This window comes from Moschus berezovskii, chromosome 13 (genome assembly GCF_049115385.1).
Source record: "Moschus berezovskii isolate FMDL1 chromosome 13, NW_MosBer_1.0, whole genome shotgun sequence".
NCBI classification, from domain to species: domain Eukaryota; kingdom Metazoa; phylum Chordata; class Mammalia; order Artiodactyla; family Moschidae; genus Moschus; species Moschus berezovskii.
In genome coordinates, this window is record NC_142472.1 from 51,212,417 (window position 1) to 51,229,733 (window position 17,317).

General features: G+C 55.7%; 1 protein-coding gene across 1 annotated transcript in view; it reads left to right on the forward strand.

Annotated features, from left to right (window-relative positions):
* The first annotated feature begins 2,898 nt into the window (after nucleotides 1–2,898).
* The window catches only part of FGF9 (fibroblast growth factor 9), a 29,885-nt gene continuing 15,466 nt past the window's right edge, over nucleotides 2,899–17,317 (forward strand). The window contains exons 1-2 of the mRNA XM_055426391.2: nucleotides 2,899–3,989; nucleotides 13,263–13,366. Coding sequence (XP_055282366.1) covers nucleotides 3,713–3,989; nucleotides 13,263–13,366 — 381 coding nt within the window. The 5' untranslated portion in view covers nucleotides 2,899–3,712. The remainder of the gene's footprint in view (nucleotides 3,990–13,262; nucleotides 13,367–17,317) is intronic.

Here is a 17,317-nt window from a genome sequence, read left to right on the forward strand (position 1 = left end):
TCTCCTTAGGTTCGTAGTGACATTGCTTCAATAGCTTCAGGCCACTTTTACACACAGGTATCCTAACCCCGTCTTTGCATCCGCTCAGCAAGACCGTGAGGGAGGAACCGGAAGTCGCAGGGAGCGGGTGGGGTGGCAAAGCCGGGTGCAGACATGCCACCCCGTGCTAGGGCGCACTCCCCTCCGAATCTCTTCACTTCCTTTGTCAAGTCTCCTGTTTGGGTCCGAGGATTAAATTATCAGCAGGAAAGACAGGGGGCAAACTGGAAGGCGGGGAAACCAGAAGGATGAACGTATCGGGAAGAGGAGCCTGACGGGGGCTTTGGGTTCAAATCAGTGTTTGCTGAAAACCCCGCGCGCAGATGAAGCCACGGAGCTGTGTTAGGAAGAGTGTGGTCACAGCCACCACGTCTTAAGCGTCTATTGTGTGCTGCCTGTTCCTTTTATTCCTAACAACAGTCTTCCGAGGCGGTGACACCGCCTCTAAGAAAGCAAGGCCTGGGTCCTCTCGGAGCTGAGCCTCTGTGCACTAACTGAAGAATACCCGTGCAGCACACGCACAGGCCAGGGCAGGGGAGTCGTGCACCACGGCGGAGCCGGGAAGTTCTGCAGGGCGTCCGCCCCGGGAGGTGGGTGAGGTCCGCAGAAACGGGATGTGATGGGCGAGAGGAAGGACACGGCGTCTGTCCCTGAACAAGGGGCAGAGGGAGCTAGCCGGTGGGCGAAGGAGTCGCGCACGCTGCCTGCAGCCGGGGGTGGAGCCGCAGAAGAGCGCGGGCGGAGCGACTGCGGCGGAGAGGGGCGCCCGGCGGCGGGGAAGGCGCTCCACCGGCTCGCGGGGGCTCGCCCGCCGCCGCAGCGCTTTTACAAGGGCCGTCACGCGGCTGCGGGGTTCGGAAGCGGAAATGCTCTCGGCTCATTGGTTGCCGGTCCAAATCCAGACCGAAAGAATGCGCTCGGGGCTGGCGTGTGGGAAGAGTCCCCGGCCCGGCCTCAGGGCCCGTGCCCACGTGCCGCTCGGCCTGCCTGGTCGGGCGGCTCCCTCTCTCTGCATCGCTCCTTCCATCTGCCCGCCCGCCTGTCTTTTTTCATTAGGTTTTAACCAAAAAAAAAAAAAAAAGTAAGCAACCCGGCGCATTGTACCCAAGTGGTCCAGTAACGCCCCCGCCTAGCCCAGCGCCGCTGGCCGCCTCCGTGGTGGATGCGAGCAGCTCGGGTGGTTTCTGAGAAGGGACACTTCCTCCCCGCCTCTGGTGTCTGCCGCCGGGCAGTTCAGGTTCAAGCCCACCGTCGACGTGACTGCTGTAAAGGCCGCGGGGCAGGGCTCCGGAGCTCCGCTCACACGTAAGCGAGACGCACGAGGCAGCCCCGGACGCGCAGTGACCCGGGACTGCGGCGGCGGGTGTGGGCACGGAGGGGCAGGACGCCGCGCCCCCACCCTCCCCCCGGCAGGCCAAGAACGCCTTCCAGCCTGGGGGGCAGGGGCAGGTCGCCCCGGGTCGCCGGCACCTCCGGCGCCCGAGAAATCTGCAGATTCATTGCTCCCTTTCGTCTTCCGGCGACAGCCCTCCGTGCCGAGTAGGGCCAGCTGGGTCCTTCGCCGCCAGCCGTGAGCCGGCCGCAGAGGCGGACCCGACTTCTCCCCCATAAAAAAGCTGCAGTTCCTTCTCTCAGCGCCGGGGCCCCGGTCTGCGTCCCACCTTGCTTCTCCCTGGCACGTCCCGCGGCCTGGAGCGGTGCTCAGTCTCGGCAACTTTCACCGTCTGGCCCCGAGAGTCTGGCCGTTTCTAAGACAATGTGAACAAAGAGGAGCAGGGGCGAGCGGGGCGCGCTGGCGGGCTGGGGGCGGGCGTGGGGGCGCCGCGCTCCAACCGGCCCCGCGGGGATCGGGCGCAGGGCGCGCCGCGCGGCTCCCCGGTCGCTCGGGCGCCGGATTTCTTTGTCCCGAGCCTGGGGCTGGGCGCGAGGGCCGCCGGCCGCGAGCAGAACCGAGCCCCGGGCTCGGGGCTCCGGCTTCCACGTGCGTCCTGCGGGTTTAGAGCAGGAAGCAGCGTCCGCGACCCCTGGGCGCTCCCCGCACCGGGCTCCCGCAGCTCGGCGGCGGCTTCGGGGCCGCGAGGCACCCGGGGCCCTCGGCTTTCTCATCCCCCGAGGGCTGGCCCAGCTCGCCCCTCGGAGCGCGGTCCAGGGTTCCAGGGTAGGGGGAGCCCCCGGCGCGCGCTCCTGCACCCGGACTCTCCGCAGTCGCAGGCGAGCTCGGGGAGTGAGGCGGTGCTCGGGCGCCCCCCCCCCCACCCCAAGCCGGCCGCGCAGTGGGGGCGGGACCTAAACGCAGCGCCCGCTCGAGAGACACCGGGAGAGCCCCGAACCCGGCCAGGAGCGGCCACTGCGGCCGGTGTGCGCGCGTGGGAGGGGGCTGGGCGCACAGTCCCCCGCCCCCGCCTCCCCGGTCCCACCTGCCGCGCTGCTTGCTCCTGTCTGCAGGAGAGATGAGAGCGGAACTGTGGGGTCCGTTCAAGCTCATTAAATCAGCCCCCTTCACTCCAACTCTTGGCTAAGTTTTATCTCGTAACTCAAAGCAGCCCCCGAGCCCCAAGTGGGAAAAACTAGTTCTCCCGATTCAGTCTGCACCTCCGCCGTCGCATCGAACGAGGGGTTCGCTTCGCGGCTGCGACTCCGCGTGAGCGACGCGGCCGCAGAGGCCCGGGGGCCCGCTTCCTTTGTGAGACCGGGGACTCGGGTCCCCGCTCTCGGGCGCGCGGCGTGGGGCCTGCCGCAGCGCGGAGGGCGAGGCGGGCGCTAGGACCGCGGGGAGCGCGGGCGGCGCGGCGCTACCTTAAACCCGGCCCAATGCCGCCGCCTGCGCCACTCTGCGCGCCGCGGGGCTGCGCAGGAGGAGCGCTCCGGCCACCTCGCCCCGCGCCCCGGCGACACCTGTTCGCGGCCGCCGGCGGCACGCGGGTCCCGCCGCGGCGCCCCTCGCTCCCGCCGCCGCCGCCGCCCGCCGCCCGCGCCCGGCCGATGGACGCCAGCCGAGCCCCCGGAGGACTCTGGACACCAGCCTTGGACGCCTAAAGTTTTCCCTTCTTTTTGTTTTATTATCATCCTCATTTTTGGAGGAGGGGACGGGGCTGCAGATTCGTCGCCGCCACCAACGTGAGATTTTTTTTTTTTTTTCCTCCCTTGAAGGATTCCTGCTGATGTCTGCAGAGTCGGTTAGAGTAAAAACAGCGCATGCCTTCCTGGAGTCAGGATCCGTAAATTCTGACGTAGCCCGTGCATCTTAAAAACCCCTATAATAACGCCTAGGCATTTAAGTTGCTATGGTCATTCTGGTCGCAAGCCTAATGGAGAAACTCCGGGTTTTTTTCCCTCCCTACGGTCGGTTGAGATGAAGACCTGCCTGCCTGCCGAGAGCTGGGGATCTGTGTGTAGAGATACATAGATACGTTTATCAATATGTCAGTGTGCGAGTATAAAGTGGTGCTTGCTTAGACTATCCGCGGTTTGACCTTGAACCTGAGCCAGCGAAACGGCAGGTTACTTTTATTGATGCATTTCATGGATTGAAGAAAAGGACCTTTTTTTTTTTTTCCTTCTCTCTGCAACTGCAGTGAGGGACGGGAGTTGGATTTACCTCGCCGAGTACCTCCTGGGTTGGCACCATCATCATTGTTTATCGCTGTGCTCGGAACGCCCGCCGACTCTGCCGATGGCTCCCCTGGGTGAAGTTGGGAACTATTTCGGCGTGCAGGATGCGGTGCCGTTCGGGAACGGGCCGGTGTTGCCGGTGGACAGCCCGGTCTTGCTAAGTGACCACCTGGGTCAGTCCGAAGCAGGGGGGCTTCCTAGAGGACCCGCGGTCACGGACTTGGATCATTTAAAGGGGATTCTCAGGCGGAGGCAGCTGTACTGCAGGACTGGATTTCACTTAGAAATCTTCCCCAACGGTACTATCCAGGGAACCAGGAAGGACCACAGCCGGTTCGGTAGGTGCACCGTTAACCCTTGAGGGCCCGAGCTGGCAGCCTCGGACCGCAGCTGCCCAGAAGGCGGCCGGGAGCGGGCGGGGGATGCGGGAAGGGGTCTGCCACCCTCGGTCTCAGCCTGACTCGGTCTCGTTAGCTCCAGGGGAGGAAAAAACCTCCGGAATTGCAGACCTGCCGCTGGCACTGATGCGGGTTTACACTGGAAGGCTTTTTTTTTTTTTTTGAAGAAGGGCATGATTTATAAATATAACACATACCCCTAGTTCTTTTGCATCATATAGGCGGTCAAGATCGGGTTTAGGAAGTTTCTTTTAAATGGACTGATTCCACGAGTTTCAAGCTTTAATCATTAACTACGGAGAACTTAAAATGCATTTTGCTGAAGGCAATGGTTATCATCTCGTGCCAAATGAAGTTTTTGCCCCTTCCCTCTATTCCTCCAAGAAGTGTCCTGCTTAAATTGTAAATGAAGCGCATTGCTGATTCCCACCGAGAGGGACTGGGGCGCTTTAGGCGAAGGTTGCAGATTGTTCCGTGGGAGGAGAGACTCAAGTCGTATTTTAGACTCCGGGGCTGCAGGGGCAAGGCGCAGGGGTGGTGGGGGACGGACTCGGGCAGGGGCAGGGCCCTGTCCAGGGTCGTTTGTCCTTCCAGTCATCGACTCATGCCCTGTGCTCTGTCCAGTTCCCACCGCGCGCAGCCCTGTGTAGGATTCCTGGGTACCTCTGGTATGCGTGTGTGCGCGCGTGCAAAAGCGGCGAGCTAATTTTAAAGGGCATTCCTAGGGCTTCATCTCCTGAGGAGGGTGTCTGTGACTCAGCACGAGGTCTGCAGACCCCGGGGGCTGGAGACCATCCGTTCTAATGACTGCACACACGTGCCTGCTGAGTCGCCGGGCGCGACGGCAGCATCCCGGGGGTGGTGGGTGGAGGGGCTTCTCCTGATTTTTTCCCCCCATACTTACAAAATAAAGCGGGGTGGGGGCTGGGGGTGGGGGGGCGTTTGGGCAACCGGACTGTTGGAAGGAGTTAACTTATTGAGTGAACCCACCTGACAACATAAACTAGGTCGTAAAAGCAAAGTCCTATGGTGCTTTCTCTTCGTCAAGCTTCACGCCAGATGCTGAGCACGGTCTGAACTGTCCGTGTAGCTCGTGGGCTGCAGACGATGGCCGAGGTGAGGCCAGCCCGGGCCTGAGATGGGCCGGCCTTGGGGTTTTCTGCCTCTGTCCTCCCTCCCCAAGCCTCGGCTCGGAGGGACCCACCAGGGAGACGGCTCAGGGTCTCCCCCATCCCCCGCGCCCCGTCCGCTTTGCAGTCTCCAGTTACCCAGAGGAAGCTCGAGAAGTGGAGGCGGCTCCGGCCGCTGCGGAACGAGGACGAAACTTCGCGCAAGTGCTCACCCCGGCCGCCCCCGGGCCGCCAGCGCTCGCGCCGCGCTCCGGACCAGGGCGGGCGGCCCGGTGCGGGGATAGAGCGCACAGACCGAGCCCCCGCGCGCCGGCCGGCAGGTGCCACTCGGCCGCCCGGGCCCCGCGCGCACTCGGCTGCCGCCAGCCTGCTCCGCGCGGTCCTAGACGCGCTCGGGTTCGGCGGCTCGCCCCCGCCCCGCGCGCCCTGGGCTGCTGGGACCGCCGAATCCGGGGCGCCGGGCCCGGGCGCGCTTCGGCCGCGTTTAGGGATCGGGCTCCTTGAGCCCGGGGCCGCGTCCCTTCGTGCTCGAGGCGTGAGAACGCAGGTCCAGCGGATCGGGCCGCCGCCGGGAGTGTGGCCGCGCGCGGGGCGGGAGCTGCCGGAGGCGCGCGCGTTGGGGCCGAGGCCCCGGAGTCCCGTCCCATCTCGGACCCCTCTCCGTCCTTCGGAGCGCACAGCCGGGTCCCGGAGCGGTGGGCTCGCGGCGCCGGAGGTGGGTCGGCCGGCCGGCAGGGCTGGGGCCGCGGGGGAGAGAGAGGGGACAAAGGGCGGCGTAGGCAGGGGGCCGCGTGCCATTGTTGCGGACCCGCCGCCCCTCTCCGCCTGGAAAGCCCGCTATGGGCGCCCGCGTGCGGCCGGCGACCTCCGGTGCGGAGCAGGCGAGCCAGCCCCGCGACACCGGGAGGCTCCGCTTGGGGCTTCTCTTCTCCGTGCGCTTTTTGTTTTTTAAACGCAGTCACCTTTCGGGTAGGACGTTCGCTACACGCAACCCGGTCATTAGGAATCCGGTGCCTCTGCCTCGGGGACAGCGAGGGACCGGGGTGGAGAAGGGGACCGGGGGCCGGAGGGGGGGCGGCCGAGAGGCGCGCTCCGGGGTCAGCCGACAAGGACGCGGGCCGGGCGGCTGCACGGAGACCGTAAAACAAAACGCGGCCTCGGCACCCCCGCCCCCAATCCCGGAGGTGACGCGTCCCCTCCCCGTCCGCCCGCGCGGCCGGCGGGCAGCTGGGGGCGGCGCTGGCTGGGGGGCCGGGCAGCGGAAGCCGGGGCCCGGGGCCGGGCGGGGTGGGGGCCGGGACTGGGGTCGGCCGCAGCGGGCGGCGGGGGAGGGGCGCGCTCGCGCCGGGTTCGGATGCGGCGGAGCGGGCGGCGCGCGCGGTGGGGGCGGGGAGGGAGGGAGGGCGCGGCGGCCGGCTTCTTGCGGCTTCCATCCGGGAGCGGTGCGGAGAAGCCCCCACGGGAGCCGTCAGCGCCGCGGCAGGTTCGGGTGTCAGCAACGCCCGCGGCGCGGCGCCGGCCGCCCACCCGGGCTCCCGGCCCCGCCCGGGGGCGCGTGAGGGGAAGTGTGGGCGCTAGGACCCTGCGCGGGGAAGGGGGGAGGCCGCGGCCAGCATACCTGGCGCCCGCCCCGCCCCGCCCGCAGCACCTAGGACACCCCCATCTCCCCCGCGCGCGCCCCCCCCAGCCGCGCCCTGGGGACCTCGAGTGCATCTCCGGTTTCTCTTCCGAGCCTCTAGAGGAGAGGAGCTGTGGGTAGGGGGCCAAGAGGGCTTGCACCTCGGTTAAAACAGAAGGTGTGTTTTCCACCTGACATGGGAAATGGTAGAGGAAGCGGGAGAGACTCCCCTCCCCCGCCCCCACGCAGGTGACTGCGGCTGCGGCGGTGACACAGCAGCGGCAGTGCGGGCGGGGGGCGGGGAGCCTCGCGGCTGTGCCTGCGGGAGCTGTGTGGCCGCGACGCGGGCACGGAGGGTGCGGGGGGCCCTTTGTTTTCCCCTGGTGGGGGGCTCTGGCTTGGCGTGGAGGCCAGGCCCGGAGAAGGGGACCCGGGATCCCATCTGGGTTGATAGGCCCAGGGGAACCAGACAGTTCGTTCCCTAATACTGCTGGACGGAAAAAGTGAGCAGAAAAATCAGTGGAGGAAATGGTAATGTGGATAATAAAAACAGGGAGCCTGGGGCCTGATCCGCTATTTGACTTGGCACGAGGAACCCGAGCCGGGTGACCCAGCCTGGTGCGGAGCCGGCTGGTCCTTGCCAGGGCCTTGGGGGGGGCCTTGCGGGGGCGGGTCCCGGGGTCAAGGTGTAGTAGTAGTGCTGCTGCTAAGTCACTTCAGTCGTGTCCGACTCTGTGCAACCCCATAGACGGAAGCCCACCAGGCTCCCCCGTCCCTGGGATTCTCCAGGCAAGAACACTGGAGTGGGTTGCCATTTCAAATATGATCAATAGCCGTGCTTTAAAAAGACAGGTTAAACAATCCTGTTTCCAGGGGACTTGCTTGAAACAACTTAGTTCTGTGTATCTGTTCTTCAGTATCTCAGTCAGGGAGAGGATGCTGTTCTGAAGATAGACCCAGATTCTGGAAAAATCGGTGAGGTGATGGCTCCCGTTCAGCTAGTCATTTCCCAAATGAACCCTGGGCTTTGCTCAAGGCCTCAGGCTCTGAGATGACTGATCTGGCAGCCCTGTTGAGCAGTTCTCCCCAAGCAGGGGGCTGGAGGGGGGAGGTTAATCTATTTTAGAAAGCCTGCCCTGGTGCCTCTCTCCACAGCCTGCACACATTCTTGTCCTCTGAAGAATGCAGGTCTGTTAAGTGTTGGGGGCTTTTAGGCTGGAGGGTTGTTTCACATGGCCCACCCACTTCCCAGGGCCAGCAGAAATGTGGTCTGGGGCTGAGGGGCTCCTGGGAGCAGGGCCAGCTTTGGGGTAATGGTCCATGTGAACAGAGCCTGGGGCCAAACACTACTTACCTGGTGAGTCTGGGGTCAGGGGATACTCTGCCGAGGTCATTTTCCTGAAGGGGTTCAGGAACTGACCTAGCCTCTTGTGGACCACAGATGACCGTGGGCCCTGTCAGACCCCACCAGGCCTCCTGGGCCCTGGGACTGCATCCTCATGGGAGTGCTTGCCTGCTGTGGAAGGGCACAGCTAGATGCCACCATCACGGAGCGCGGCTGCCCAAGTCACTCCATCATTGCCTATGGCTGTGGCCCTTCTGCACTGTCTAAGAGAGACGGGCCACTCCCTCCCTCCCTCCTTTCTCCTCTTCCTAGTTCTTTCCTTCTTGCCCTTCTGTGTCTACACAGAAGCTTTCTCCCCAGGTTCTTCTTGAGCCAACAGCCACCCCCCACCCTGTGTCTCATGCTGGTGGAAACAGCCATGGAGGGGGGCAACCCCGCTCAGATCAGTGCAGTCTGAAGCAGATGCTCGGCACTGGCTTGGGCCTAGAGAGGGGGTAACCTACCTGCTGGAGGTTCTGGAGTTCCTGGTGGACAGGATAGTACCAGGAGTGTCAAGGATTCCAGTCTGGGTGGGGCGGGGGCTTGTTGCCATGTTGCCAGGTCTTGCTGGCCTTGCAGCTCTGATGAGCTCTGCATGTGGGAGAGCAGCTGTGACTCAGATGTTCTAGATTCTGTTTGCCCTCAGATCACGAGGTGACCTCATGAAAAGCTGGGCTGTTCTTTTGAGGTCTCTGCGTCTTAAGGGGCTGCAGAGCTAAGGATGCTAGTTTGAGGTGATGACATCCTTTCCATCTGGAATCTTCTCATTCCAGCACCTTCTCATCTGGAATCTCTCTCCTCAGAGACTTGTCTCTGGTCTTAACCCTTGGAAGTACCCTAGACTCCCCTTTCCCAGCCTGAGTGAGCTGCCTGCCTACCCTGCATACCCACCTTTCATTGCATCCCCCCATTGTTGTTACACTTACCTGGTTGTCTGTCCTTCTGCCCACTAGATGGGAAGCTCTTTGAGGTCATAGTCTAGTCCTTGCTCATCGTCATATTCTCAACAGAGGGTGTGGTGCTTGGCTTACAATTTGTTGTTGTTCAGTTGCTCACTGGTGTCTGACTCCTTTGTGACCCCATGGTCTGTAGCCCTCCAGGCTCCTCTGTCCATGGAATTTCCCAGACAAGAATACTGGAGTGGGTTGCTATTTTCTTCTCCAGGGGATCTTCCAGACCCGGGGTTCGAACCCATGTCTCTTGCCTTGGCAGGCAGATTCTTTACTGCTGAACCACTGGGGATGCCCATTGGCTTACTTCTTAGTTTGTTGATTTAATGAATGAGTGCATGTCTTATTGATACAAGGAGATAACAAGATTGATCACTTACCACTTTCATTTCCAAAATGTGTAATAATCATTTCAGAACTTACATTGTGTGTACACAAAATCAGTATGTTAACATGTGGAGCTGCCCACCTTCCCATGTCCTGTGTGGGGAGAGTGCAGACACAGGAGCCCACCTGCTCTTCATTTCCTCTACTGCTGCTTGTCCTGAGTGCTGGCTCGGCCAAGTCTCATCTCGCCAACGTCTTCCATTTCACTCATAAGCGAATGACCATATATATCAGCAGATGAATGGATAAGAAAGCTGTGGTACATATACACAATGGAATATTACTCAGCTATTAAAAAGAATGCATTTGAATCAGTTCTAATGAGGTGGATGAAACTGGAGCCTATTATACAAAGTGAAGGAAGTCAGGGAAAAAAAAAACACCAATACAGTATATTAACACATATACATGGATTTAGAAAGATGGTAACGATGGCCCTGTATGTGAGACAGCAAAAGAGACACAGATATAAAGAAAAACATTTGTACTCTGTGGGAGAAGGTGAGGGTGGGATGATTTGAGAGAACAACATTGAAACATGTATATTATCATATGGGAAATAGATCACCAGTCCAGGTTCAGTGCATGAGACAGGGTGGTCAGGGCTGATGTACTGGGATGACCCTGAGGGATGGGATGGGGAGGGAGGTGGGAGGGGGTTCAGGATGGGGAACACATGTACACCCATGGCTGATTCATGTCAATGTATGGCAAAAACCACTACAATATTGTAAAGTAATTGGCCTCCAATTAAAATAATTAATTTTAAAAAAGTGGTACAGAAATCCCAGACTCTTGAGGAAAGGTAAAGCTGATGGAAAGATGTACGTGGTCAGTAAGGACCTGGGCCTTGGAGTCTGATTGCTCCCACGGAGGTTGTCCTTAAGCCTAGCGTCCCCATATGTCATCTGAGGGCTCGCATGTGATGATGCCTTGGGCTGTTATGTGGCCCGAGTGGCAGGCCTCTCACTGGGCACACACTAGATGCTGGAGGACCTGGCTGTTGGGGTTGTCACTGATGAGACTGGTGCTCCTGATGTCCTGTAGACCAACCAGGCACATGGTTTTGTGAGAGCTCGTGTACTTAGGTTTTGTGGGGGCTGATAGGCAACGTTGGTTGATAACTGTCATTAGTTCTCTCAGAGCTGCCTCATGTTAGGGAAAGCAAAAATCATCAAATACCCTCTTAGAAGGTGCAAGTATCTTTTAGTTTTATGACTTTCAGTTGACATAGCGTATTAAATTGTTCAGCTGCAATGGGGCAAAATGTTTCCATTTTACAGTGAAAATTGGAAGTTAATGAATTCCTTATCCTATTTTAGGATTACTATGATTTACAGCGTGTGTTTTCGGGTAGCTAAAAAGAGACTCACACTGTAGTGTGTGACTCCTTTAGTAATAAAATGCCACAGTGTAAGTTACTGTGGTCATGTATGGATGTGAGAGTTGGACTGTGAAGAAAGCTGAGAGCCGAAGAATTGATGCTTTTGAACTGTGGTGCTGGAGAAGACTCTTGAAAGTCCCTTGGACTGCAAGGAGATCCAACCAGTCCATTCTAAAGGAGATCAATCCTGGGTGTTCATTGGAAGGACTGATGCTAAAGCTGAAACTGTAATACTTTGGCCACCTCATGCAACAAGTTGACTCACTGGAAAAGACTGATGCTGGGAAGGATTGGGGGCGGGAGGAGAAGGGGACAACAGAGAATGAGATGGCTGGTTGGCATCACCGGCTTGATGGACATGAGTTTGAGTGAACTCTGGGAGTTGGTGATGGACAGGGAGGCCTGGCGTGCTGTGATTCATGGGGTCGCAAAGAGTCGGACACGACTGAGCGACTGAACTGAACTGAACCGAAGTTACTTTTAATCCTAAGAATTGGATATGGCATAATGAAATAAAATGATTCATCAATAAGGGCGTGCATCTCACATGAACTGACTCTCATGGAAAGATTGCCTTATTTGTCTTTCCATTTGCTTTGTGAGGTAGGGAATGGCTGATTAATGAACTTATTTCAGATGTGTTTTTCATTCGAGACTCACCAGTTATCAGATTCAGAAGGCAGTTTCTCATATTTTCCCACACACTATTTCATATTCTGTTAAAATACATAGTTTTTTTTTTTTTTTGCAGGTTCAGATGGACAGTCTGTAAACTAGGCTCAAAGAATTTGTTACATTTTGTGCTTATAACTGGACTAGGAACACCCTTTTATAAGCAGTCTCTCTCTTTGTCCATCACCTTGGAACCTTTGCTTTATCAGATTTATGTACTCCATGTCTTGCTATGATTGCTGCACAGTCTTTTGTGAGAGTTGCAAAATTAATTGTTTAAAAATCCATGTAAGTGCTTTTTTACAAGTCACAGGAGACTGTAGCACAGTGTTATCCCTATTTTTTTCTAAACTTTTTTAATGTAAGTAAATTATTTTAATATTTGCAGATATTTCTAAAACAGCTCAGTATTTGGTATGTGTTAATGCAAGGTTTACACAGAGTGTAGCACTTTAATACAAAATGTGGAGAAAATGGCTGAGCATGAGTGTCTTACTATTGTCCCCAAAATGCCGTTGAATAATCATGTTAAAACAACACTATTGTTATGGAACCTAGAGCTGCTGTTGTGTGACTATAAAATTCTGGATTTATGCCCAGCTTAGGCAATGTTATTCTTAGTGAGGTAAGCAAGAGGAAAGAAGGAAATAAGATTGTTATGTTGATTTGATTTTGGGTTATAGTAATCCATGCCTATTTTAAATCAAGAGCACTTTTTTGGAATGAGCATTTTTTTTCCCTCCAAATATCGTGTTATCTTAATTGCTTAACTATCTCTTTGCGGCTTAGATAAGCACAGAGAAAAATCAATACTTTGTTTAAGCAGAAACATTTGGGATGTAGGCCTTTTAGTTTTCCAGATGTAGCATAATACAGTTATACTGGATAGAGAGAGCTGGATAATTTTCGGTATAAACTAGACAAGTCTTTGGTTGACATCTCCATTCTTACTTGAAGAGACATAGACTTAATAGAACTTTTTTCCAATCCATGACCATACACGGATACTTCATTTCACAGTTTTAAAGTAGAAGTAAGTTTTCTGTTACATTATACTCAAATAAGTTAGTTAGAACATGTACACTGGCTTATCTGACCTGTCATTTCTTACCATATCTATGTTAATACCAGGTTTTTTCTTAGAGAATGAACTTATGTTTATGGGGATGGGGGAAGGTTGGGGGGAAGATTAGGGGGAAGGGATAGTTGGGGAGAGTTGGGGATGGACATGTCCACATGGCTGTAGTTGAAATGGATAACCAACAGGGACCTCCTGTACAGCACAGGGGGCTCTGTTCAGTGTCATGTGGCAACCTGGATGGGAGGGAAGTTTAGAGGAGAATGGATACATGTATACATATGTCTGAATCCCTTTGCTGTCCACCTGAAGCTATCAAAACATTGCTAATCAGCTATACTCTAATATGAAAAAAAAGTTTAAAAGAGAAAATAAATGCTAGCTTTTTATTTTAAAACATTTTTTTTGGTTGTTATGTGTCATGTTGATAAGTGTTTTTGTCTCATAACTAGAAGCTAAGATCTAGTGGAAAAATCAATTCTTTGGGGCAGTGGTTTTAAGAGAAGATGGTTCCTGAGTAGGTGCTCCCCTTCGGTGCTCCCGGGCTTGTGGATGCGCGGAGGGCAGTGCTCCAGGCCCTGACCTGTGTCCCTCTGTCTCGGTCTTGCAGGGATCCTGGAGTTCATCAGTATAGCCGTGGGTCTGGTCAGCATCCGCGGCGTGGACAGTGGACTCTACCTCGGCATGAATGAGAAGGGGGAGCTGTATGGATCGGTAAGTGCAGCGGGCCACCTCGCCAGCCTCCCTGACTCACGTTTGCTGGGAACCTCTCTTTCTCTTGGCTATAAATAGAAATGAAACTGGTGGTGGTGGGAAGGGGAGTGTAGGCTTTCACTTTTTGAAGAAAACCACTTCATTGTTATGAATAGATGTCAGCCCTGAATCTTCACTAGACCAAAGTTTCTAAAACAAATGCTTTATTTATATGCTGAGCCATTTTCATTACCCAGTAAATAAAAAATTCAAAACTGTGAAAAATCCAATCTTCTGGTATTGAATGGGAGTTATTTTTGAAATGAGATGATCTCTCCCCAGCTTTGGCAAGCATTGTAATTAGAACTAGAAATAGACCATGCAGTGAGTATCAGCCCTTTTTCTGAGCTACATAAGATTTTCATTATGTGGAGACAAGGGAGATGGAAATTACTGTCAGATATTCTTGTAGGCGAAAAGGAATAGAAAAATATAATAATTATTTGTAAGTATTATGAGTTTCTTTTTTCTTGTGTCTTCCTTCCTGTCTCCAGTGGGTTGGAAGCTCCCTGTGGAGGCAGAGAGCACTCACTGCAGCTGGCCGGGCACATGGAATGGTGGTCTCCAGAGTTTTCTGAGTGTAGATCGCAGTGCCTCATGTCAAATTGTTTAAAAGTTGTGTACATAAAATTTAGCCCTTATATGTTATGTTGTTTTATGCAGCACACATTAAGGTGAAGGGCTCTAAAGGCAGGGATGGATGAGTGGACAGTCAGAGGCCACGTTCTGTCCACAGCAGATGAACCTGTGTCCTTGAGGCTGTGGACTGTTGTGGGGGCTTCTCCAGGGGCCCGTCCTCCCCCTTCCTTGCCCCTGCCCTTTTCACATGTCCCCGGTTGAGCCGCCCTGGGGCAGAGACCTGGTGACCACGGGGTGGCGGGGAGGCCTGACTGCGGGCTTGTGAGGCCCGCTGCCTGGTTCAGAGCCTGAGGTGCCCAGCAGAGGTGGGCCGGCCCCCTCGCCCTCTGTGTCCTTGCTCGCCTGGAGGTGTTCTCAGGCTGGGGCCCTGCTTGGTGGACGGGTGGCCAGGCCCGCATTTTCAGCCTGGTCCCGCCGACAGAGGATCCCTCAGCCCCCGACACCACTGCTTCCTGCTCAGACTGCTTGAGCTCCTGCCCTGAAGGCGGTGGCCACCTGCTTGCATCCATTCGCCCTGCCGAACCTTGCTGCCCGGGTCTGCTTTGCTAGGCCACCTGCTGTCCCTGTCCCATGTGCCTCGAGTCTTCCTCCCCACTCTTCTCTGGTCACTTGTCGTCTGATGGGCTGTGGGCTCGGGTCCCCCACCCCACCTTGCTGTCCCCTCCTCCCTGTGCCTCAGGAGGCAGCTTTTTTTCTTTAGGATTTGGTGACAATACTGCCACTTCTGCAAAACCTTCCCTACCCAACTGGAGCCCGAGTTCCTGGTTAGCATCCTGTGTGTGTGTGTGTCCTCTGGGCTCTGGTGGTGCCTTCTTTATGTTTCCATCCTCACCTGAGGAATGTAGACTTCTGGTGTGATTATGTGTCTGTGTTGGTTGTGTGTTCGTGTTGGTTATGTGTCCACTGGAGCAACATAGACCTCTGGTGTGGTTGTGTGTCCATGTTGGTTGTGTCCATGTTATGAGTCCACTCCAGGAATGTAGACTTCCGATGTGGTTGTGTCTCCATGTTGGTTGTGGGTCCATGCTCCCTAGTGTGTTGAGGTGGGGGCTGCAGGTTTCCTTTCAGCATTGCTCTGCACACAGCCTGGGCCTGCACTGGCGAGGGTCCTTGTTGGGTTGGAGTAGATTGAACATTGTGGTTTCTTCATGGCTTCCTGACCCTCAAGGTGTGGCCCTGGCTGTCTCTGCCTGTGTGGTCAGTGTATCCCTTGGGCCCTGCTGGAGGAAATGTCCCTCTCTGCTGTCCCCTTGCTGAGCCGCACTGTGACGTGTTGTCCTAGCATCCATCCCTGGGGGAGGGGCAGAGGCTGGAGAGGATGGTGTCCGGGAGGGTGGTGGCCATTGGGATGCCAGGCTCCCCTGCCTGCTCCTCCTGTCCAGATAGGGGCTGGACTCAGGCGGCCTCACAGCTCCTCTGCTCTGGGTCTCGGCCTTTCATGCCTTGGGCTCCCCAGGGTTCACTCCCGTCTTACCCGCCTGTCCTTTGATGTTCTCTGTGTGCCCATGATGTTACACAGCAGGATTGCTTCTTCTGAGCTGCCTGCCTGGTTTGCCTGTGTGCACGCCTCACATAGGTGTGAGGGAGTCCATCTCCTCGGTGGCCAGAGCCACACTGCACTGTGGTTGTCATCACCCTTGTGTGGCAGTGAGAACGGGTGACCCGCACATCCCCTCTCCATCCCAAAGAGACCGAGAGAAGGAAAGAGAAGCAGGGAGTGATTCTGTTCTTAGCGCGCCAGAGACTGTAGCTGAGAAGTTTACCTGTATGAAGTTGTGTGAAGCTCAGCGAAGTGGAGAAGGTGTGTTTCTAAACATTGAGGAAACCTTGAAAAGGCTGATCTCATTGGGGAAGAAGGTGAACAGGAGATTTGGGGAATTAGCCATCACTTTTATAAAGTCTATGCAAGTGTAAGTGCAGCAAAAGTTAACGTAAAATGTATTTAGGATTGTTTTTTCTCTTTTCATTTATGTGGTTCTTTTGCTTCCAAGACTATATTAGTATTAGATCTAAAAGGTCAGAGGTGAATGGGGTAATACTGATTCAAAAAAATATATAGGATCCTGAACCCTGTTAGAGGGCTTCCCAGATGGTGCTAGTGGTAAAGAATCCAACTGCCAGTGCAGGAGACATAAGAGATGTGGGTTCTATCCCTGGGTTGGGAAGATCCCCTGGAGAAGGGAATGGATACCGTCTCCTGTATTCTTGCCTGGAGAATCCCCATAGACAGAGGAGCCTGACGGGCTATGGTCCATAGGGTTGCAAAGAGTCAAACACAACTGAAGTGACTTAGCACGCACACACCCTGTCATACTGTGGAAATAGGAAAAACCCTATTGCTGATGTATATTATGATGTGATTTAAGGAAAATCTGAGCCATTCTATTTCTGGGATGGAGTTTGATTATTGTAATCATGTTTTGAATTCATCCCTACGTCCATTCATCTGCTCATTTCTTTACAAACATTTATACTTAGTATGTGCCCAGCATTGTGCTAAGTGCATGACAACACAGCAAGGATCTCAGACTCTGGTGGGAGAAATATGAAAAATGAAAGTGAAAGCGAAGTCGCTTAGTCGTGTCCGACTTTTTGCGACCCCATGGACGGTAGCCTACAAGGCTCCGCCGTCCATGGGATTTTCCAGGCAAGAATACTGGAGTGGGCTGCCATTTCCTTCTCCAGGGGATCTTCCCAACCCAGGGATCGAACCCGGGTCTCCTGCATTGCAGACAGACGCTTTACCGTCTGAGCCACCAGTGAAGCCTGCGTTTAATGAGAGTTGTTGACATTTTCATTAAAAAGAGGCAGCGCAGTCTCTAAAACTGCAACAGTGCAGGAAAGGGGAGCATGGGACCTGAAAATGTGGCGAGGAGGGTGACAGACCCGTTTGCATCCTTTCAGCACCCGCTGTTTTCTGCCTGCAGTTTTCATTCCTGTTGGTCTTTCCCACTGAATTTGGCTCTTAGGAGCCGGTCTCGTACTCCTGAAGGCCCCGCTGTGTGTGTCGCACGCTGTTGGCACGTAGGGTCCTCACTCTAGCCATTTGGCTGGTCACGCCTGCGTCCGTATAGTACGTCACACATAGATAGCGTGACCCAAGCTATCACTGTCCACCTCCACTGTCCTGGGTTTCCACCTGGGCCACCCTGGTTTTCTGCTGGGGGACCCTGCTTAGCTGTTAAGGCTGAAAGAGAGGAGGTAGGGTAACTTGCTCCTGGGCCAGAGCTTGTGGGGCAGAGTGGGGACTCAGACGAGCGCTGGAGTGCGGGA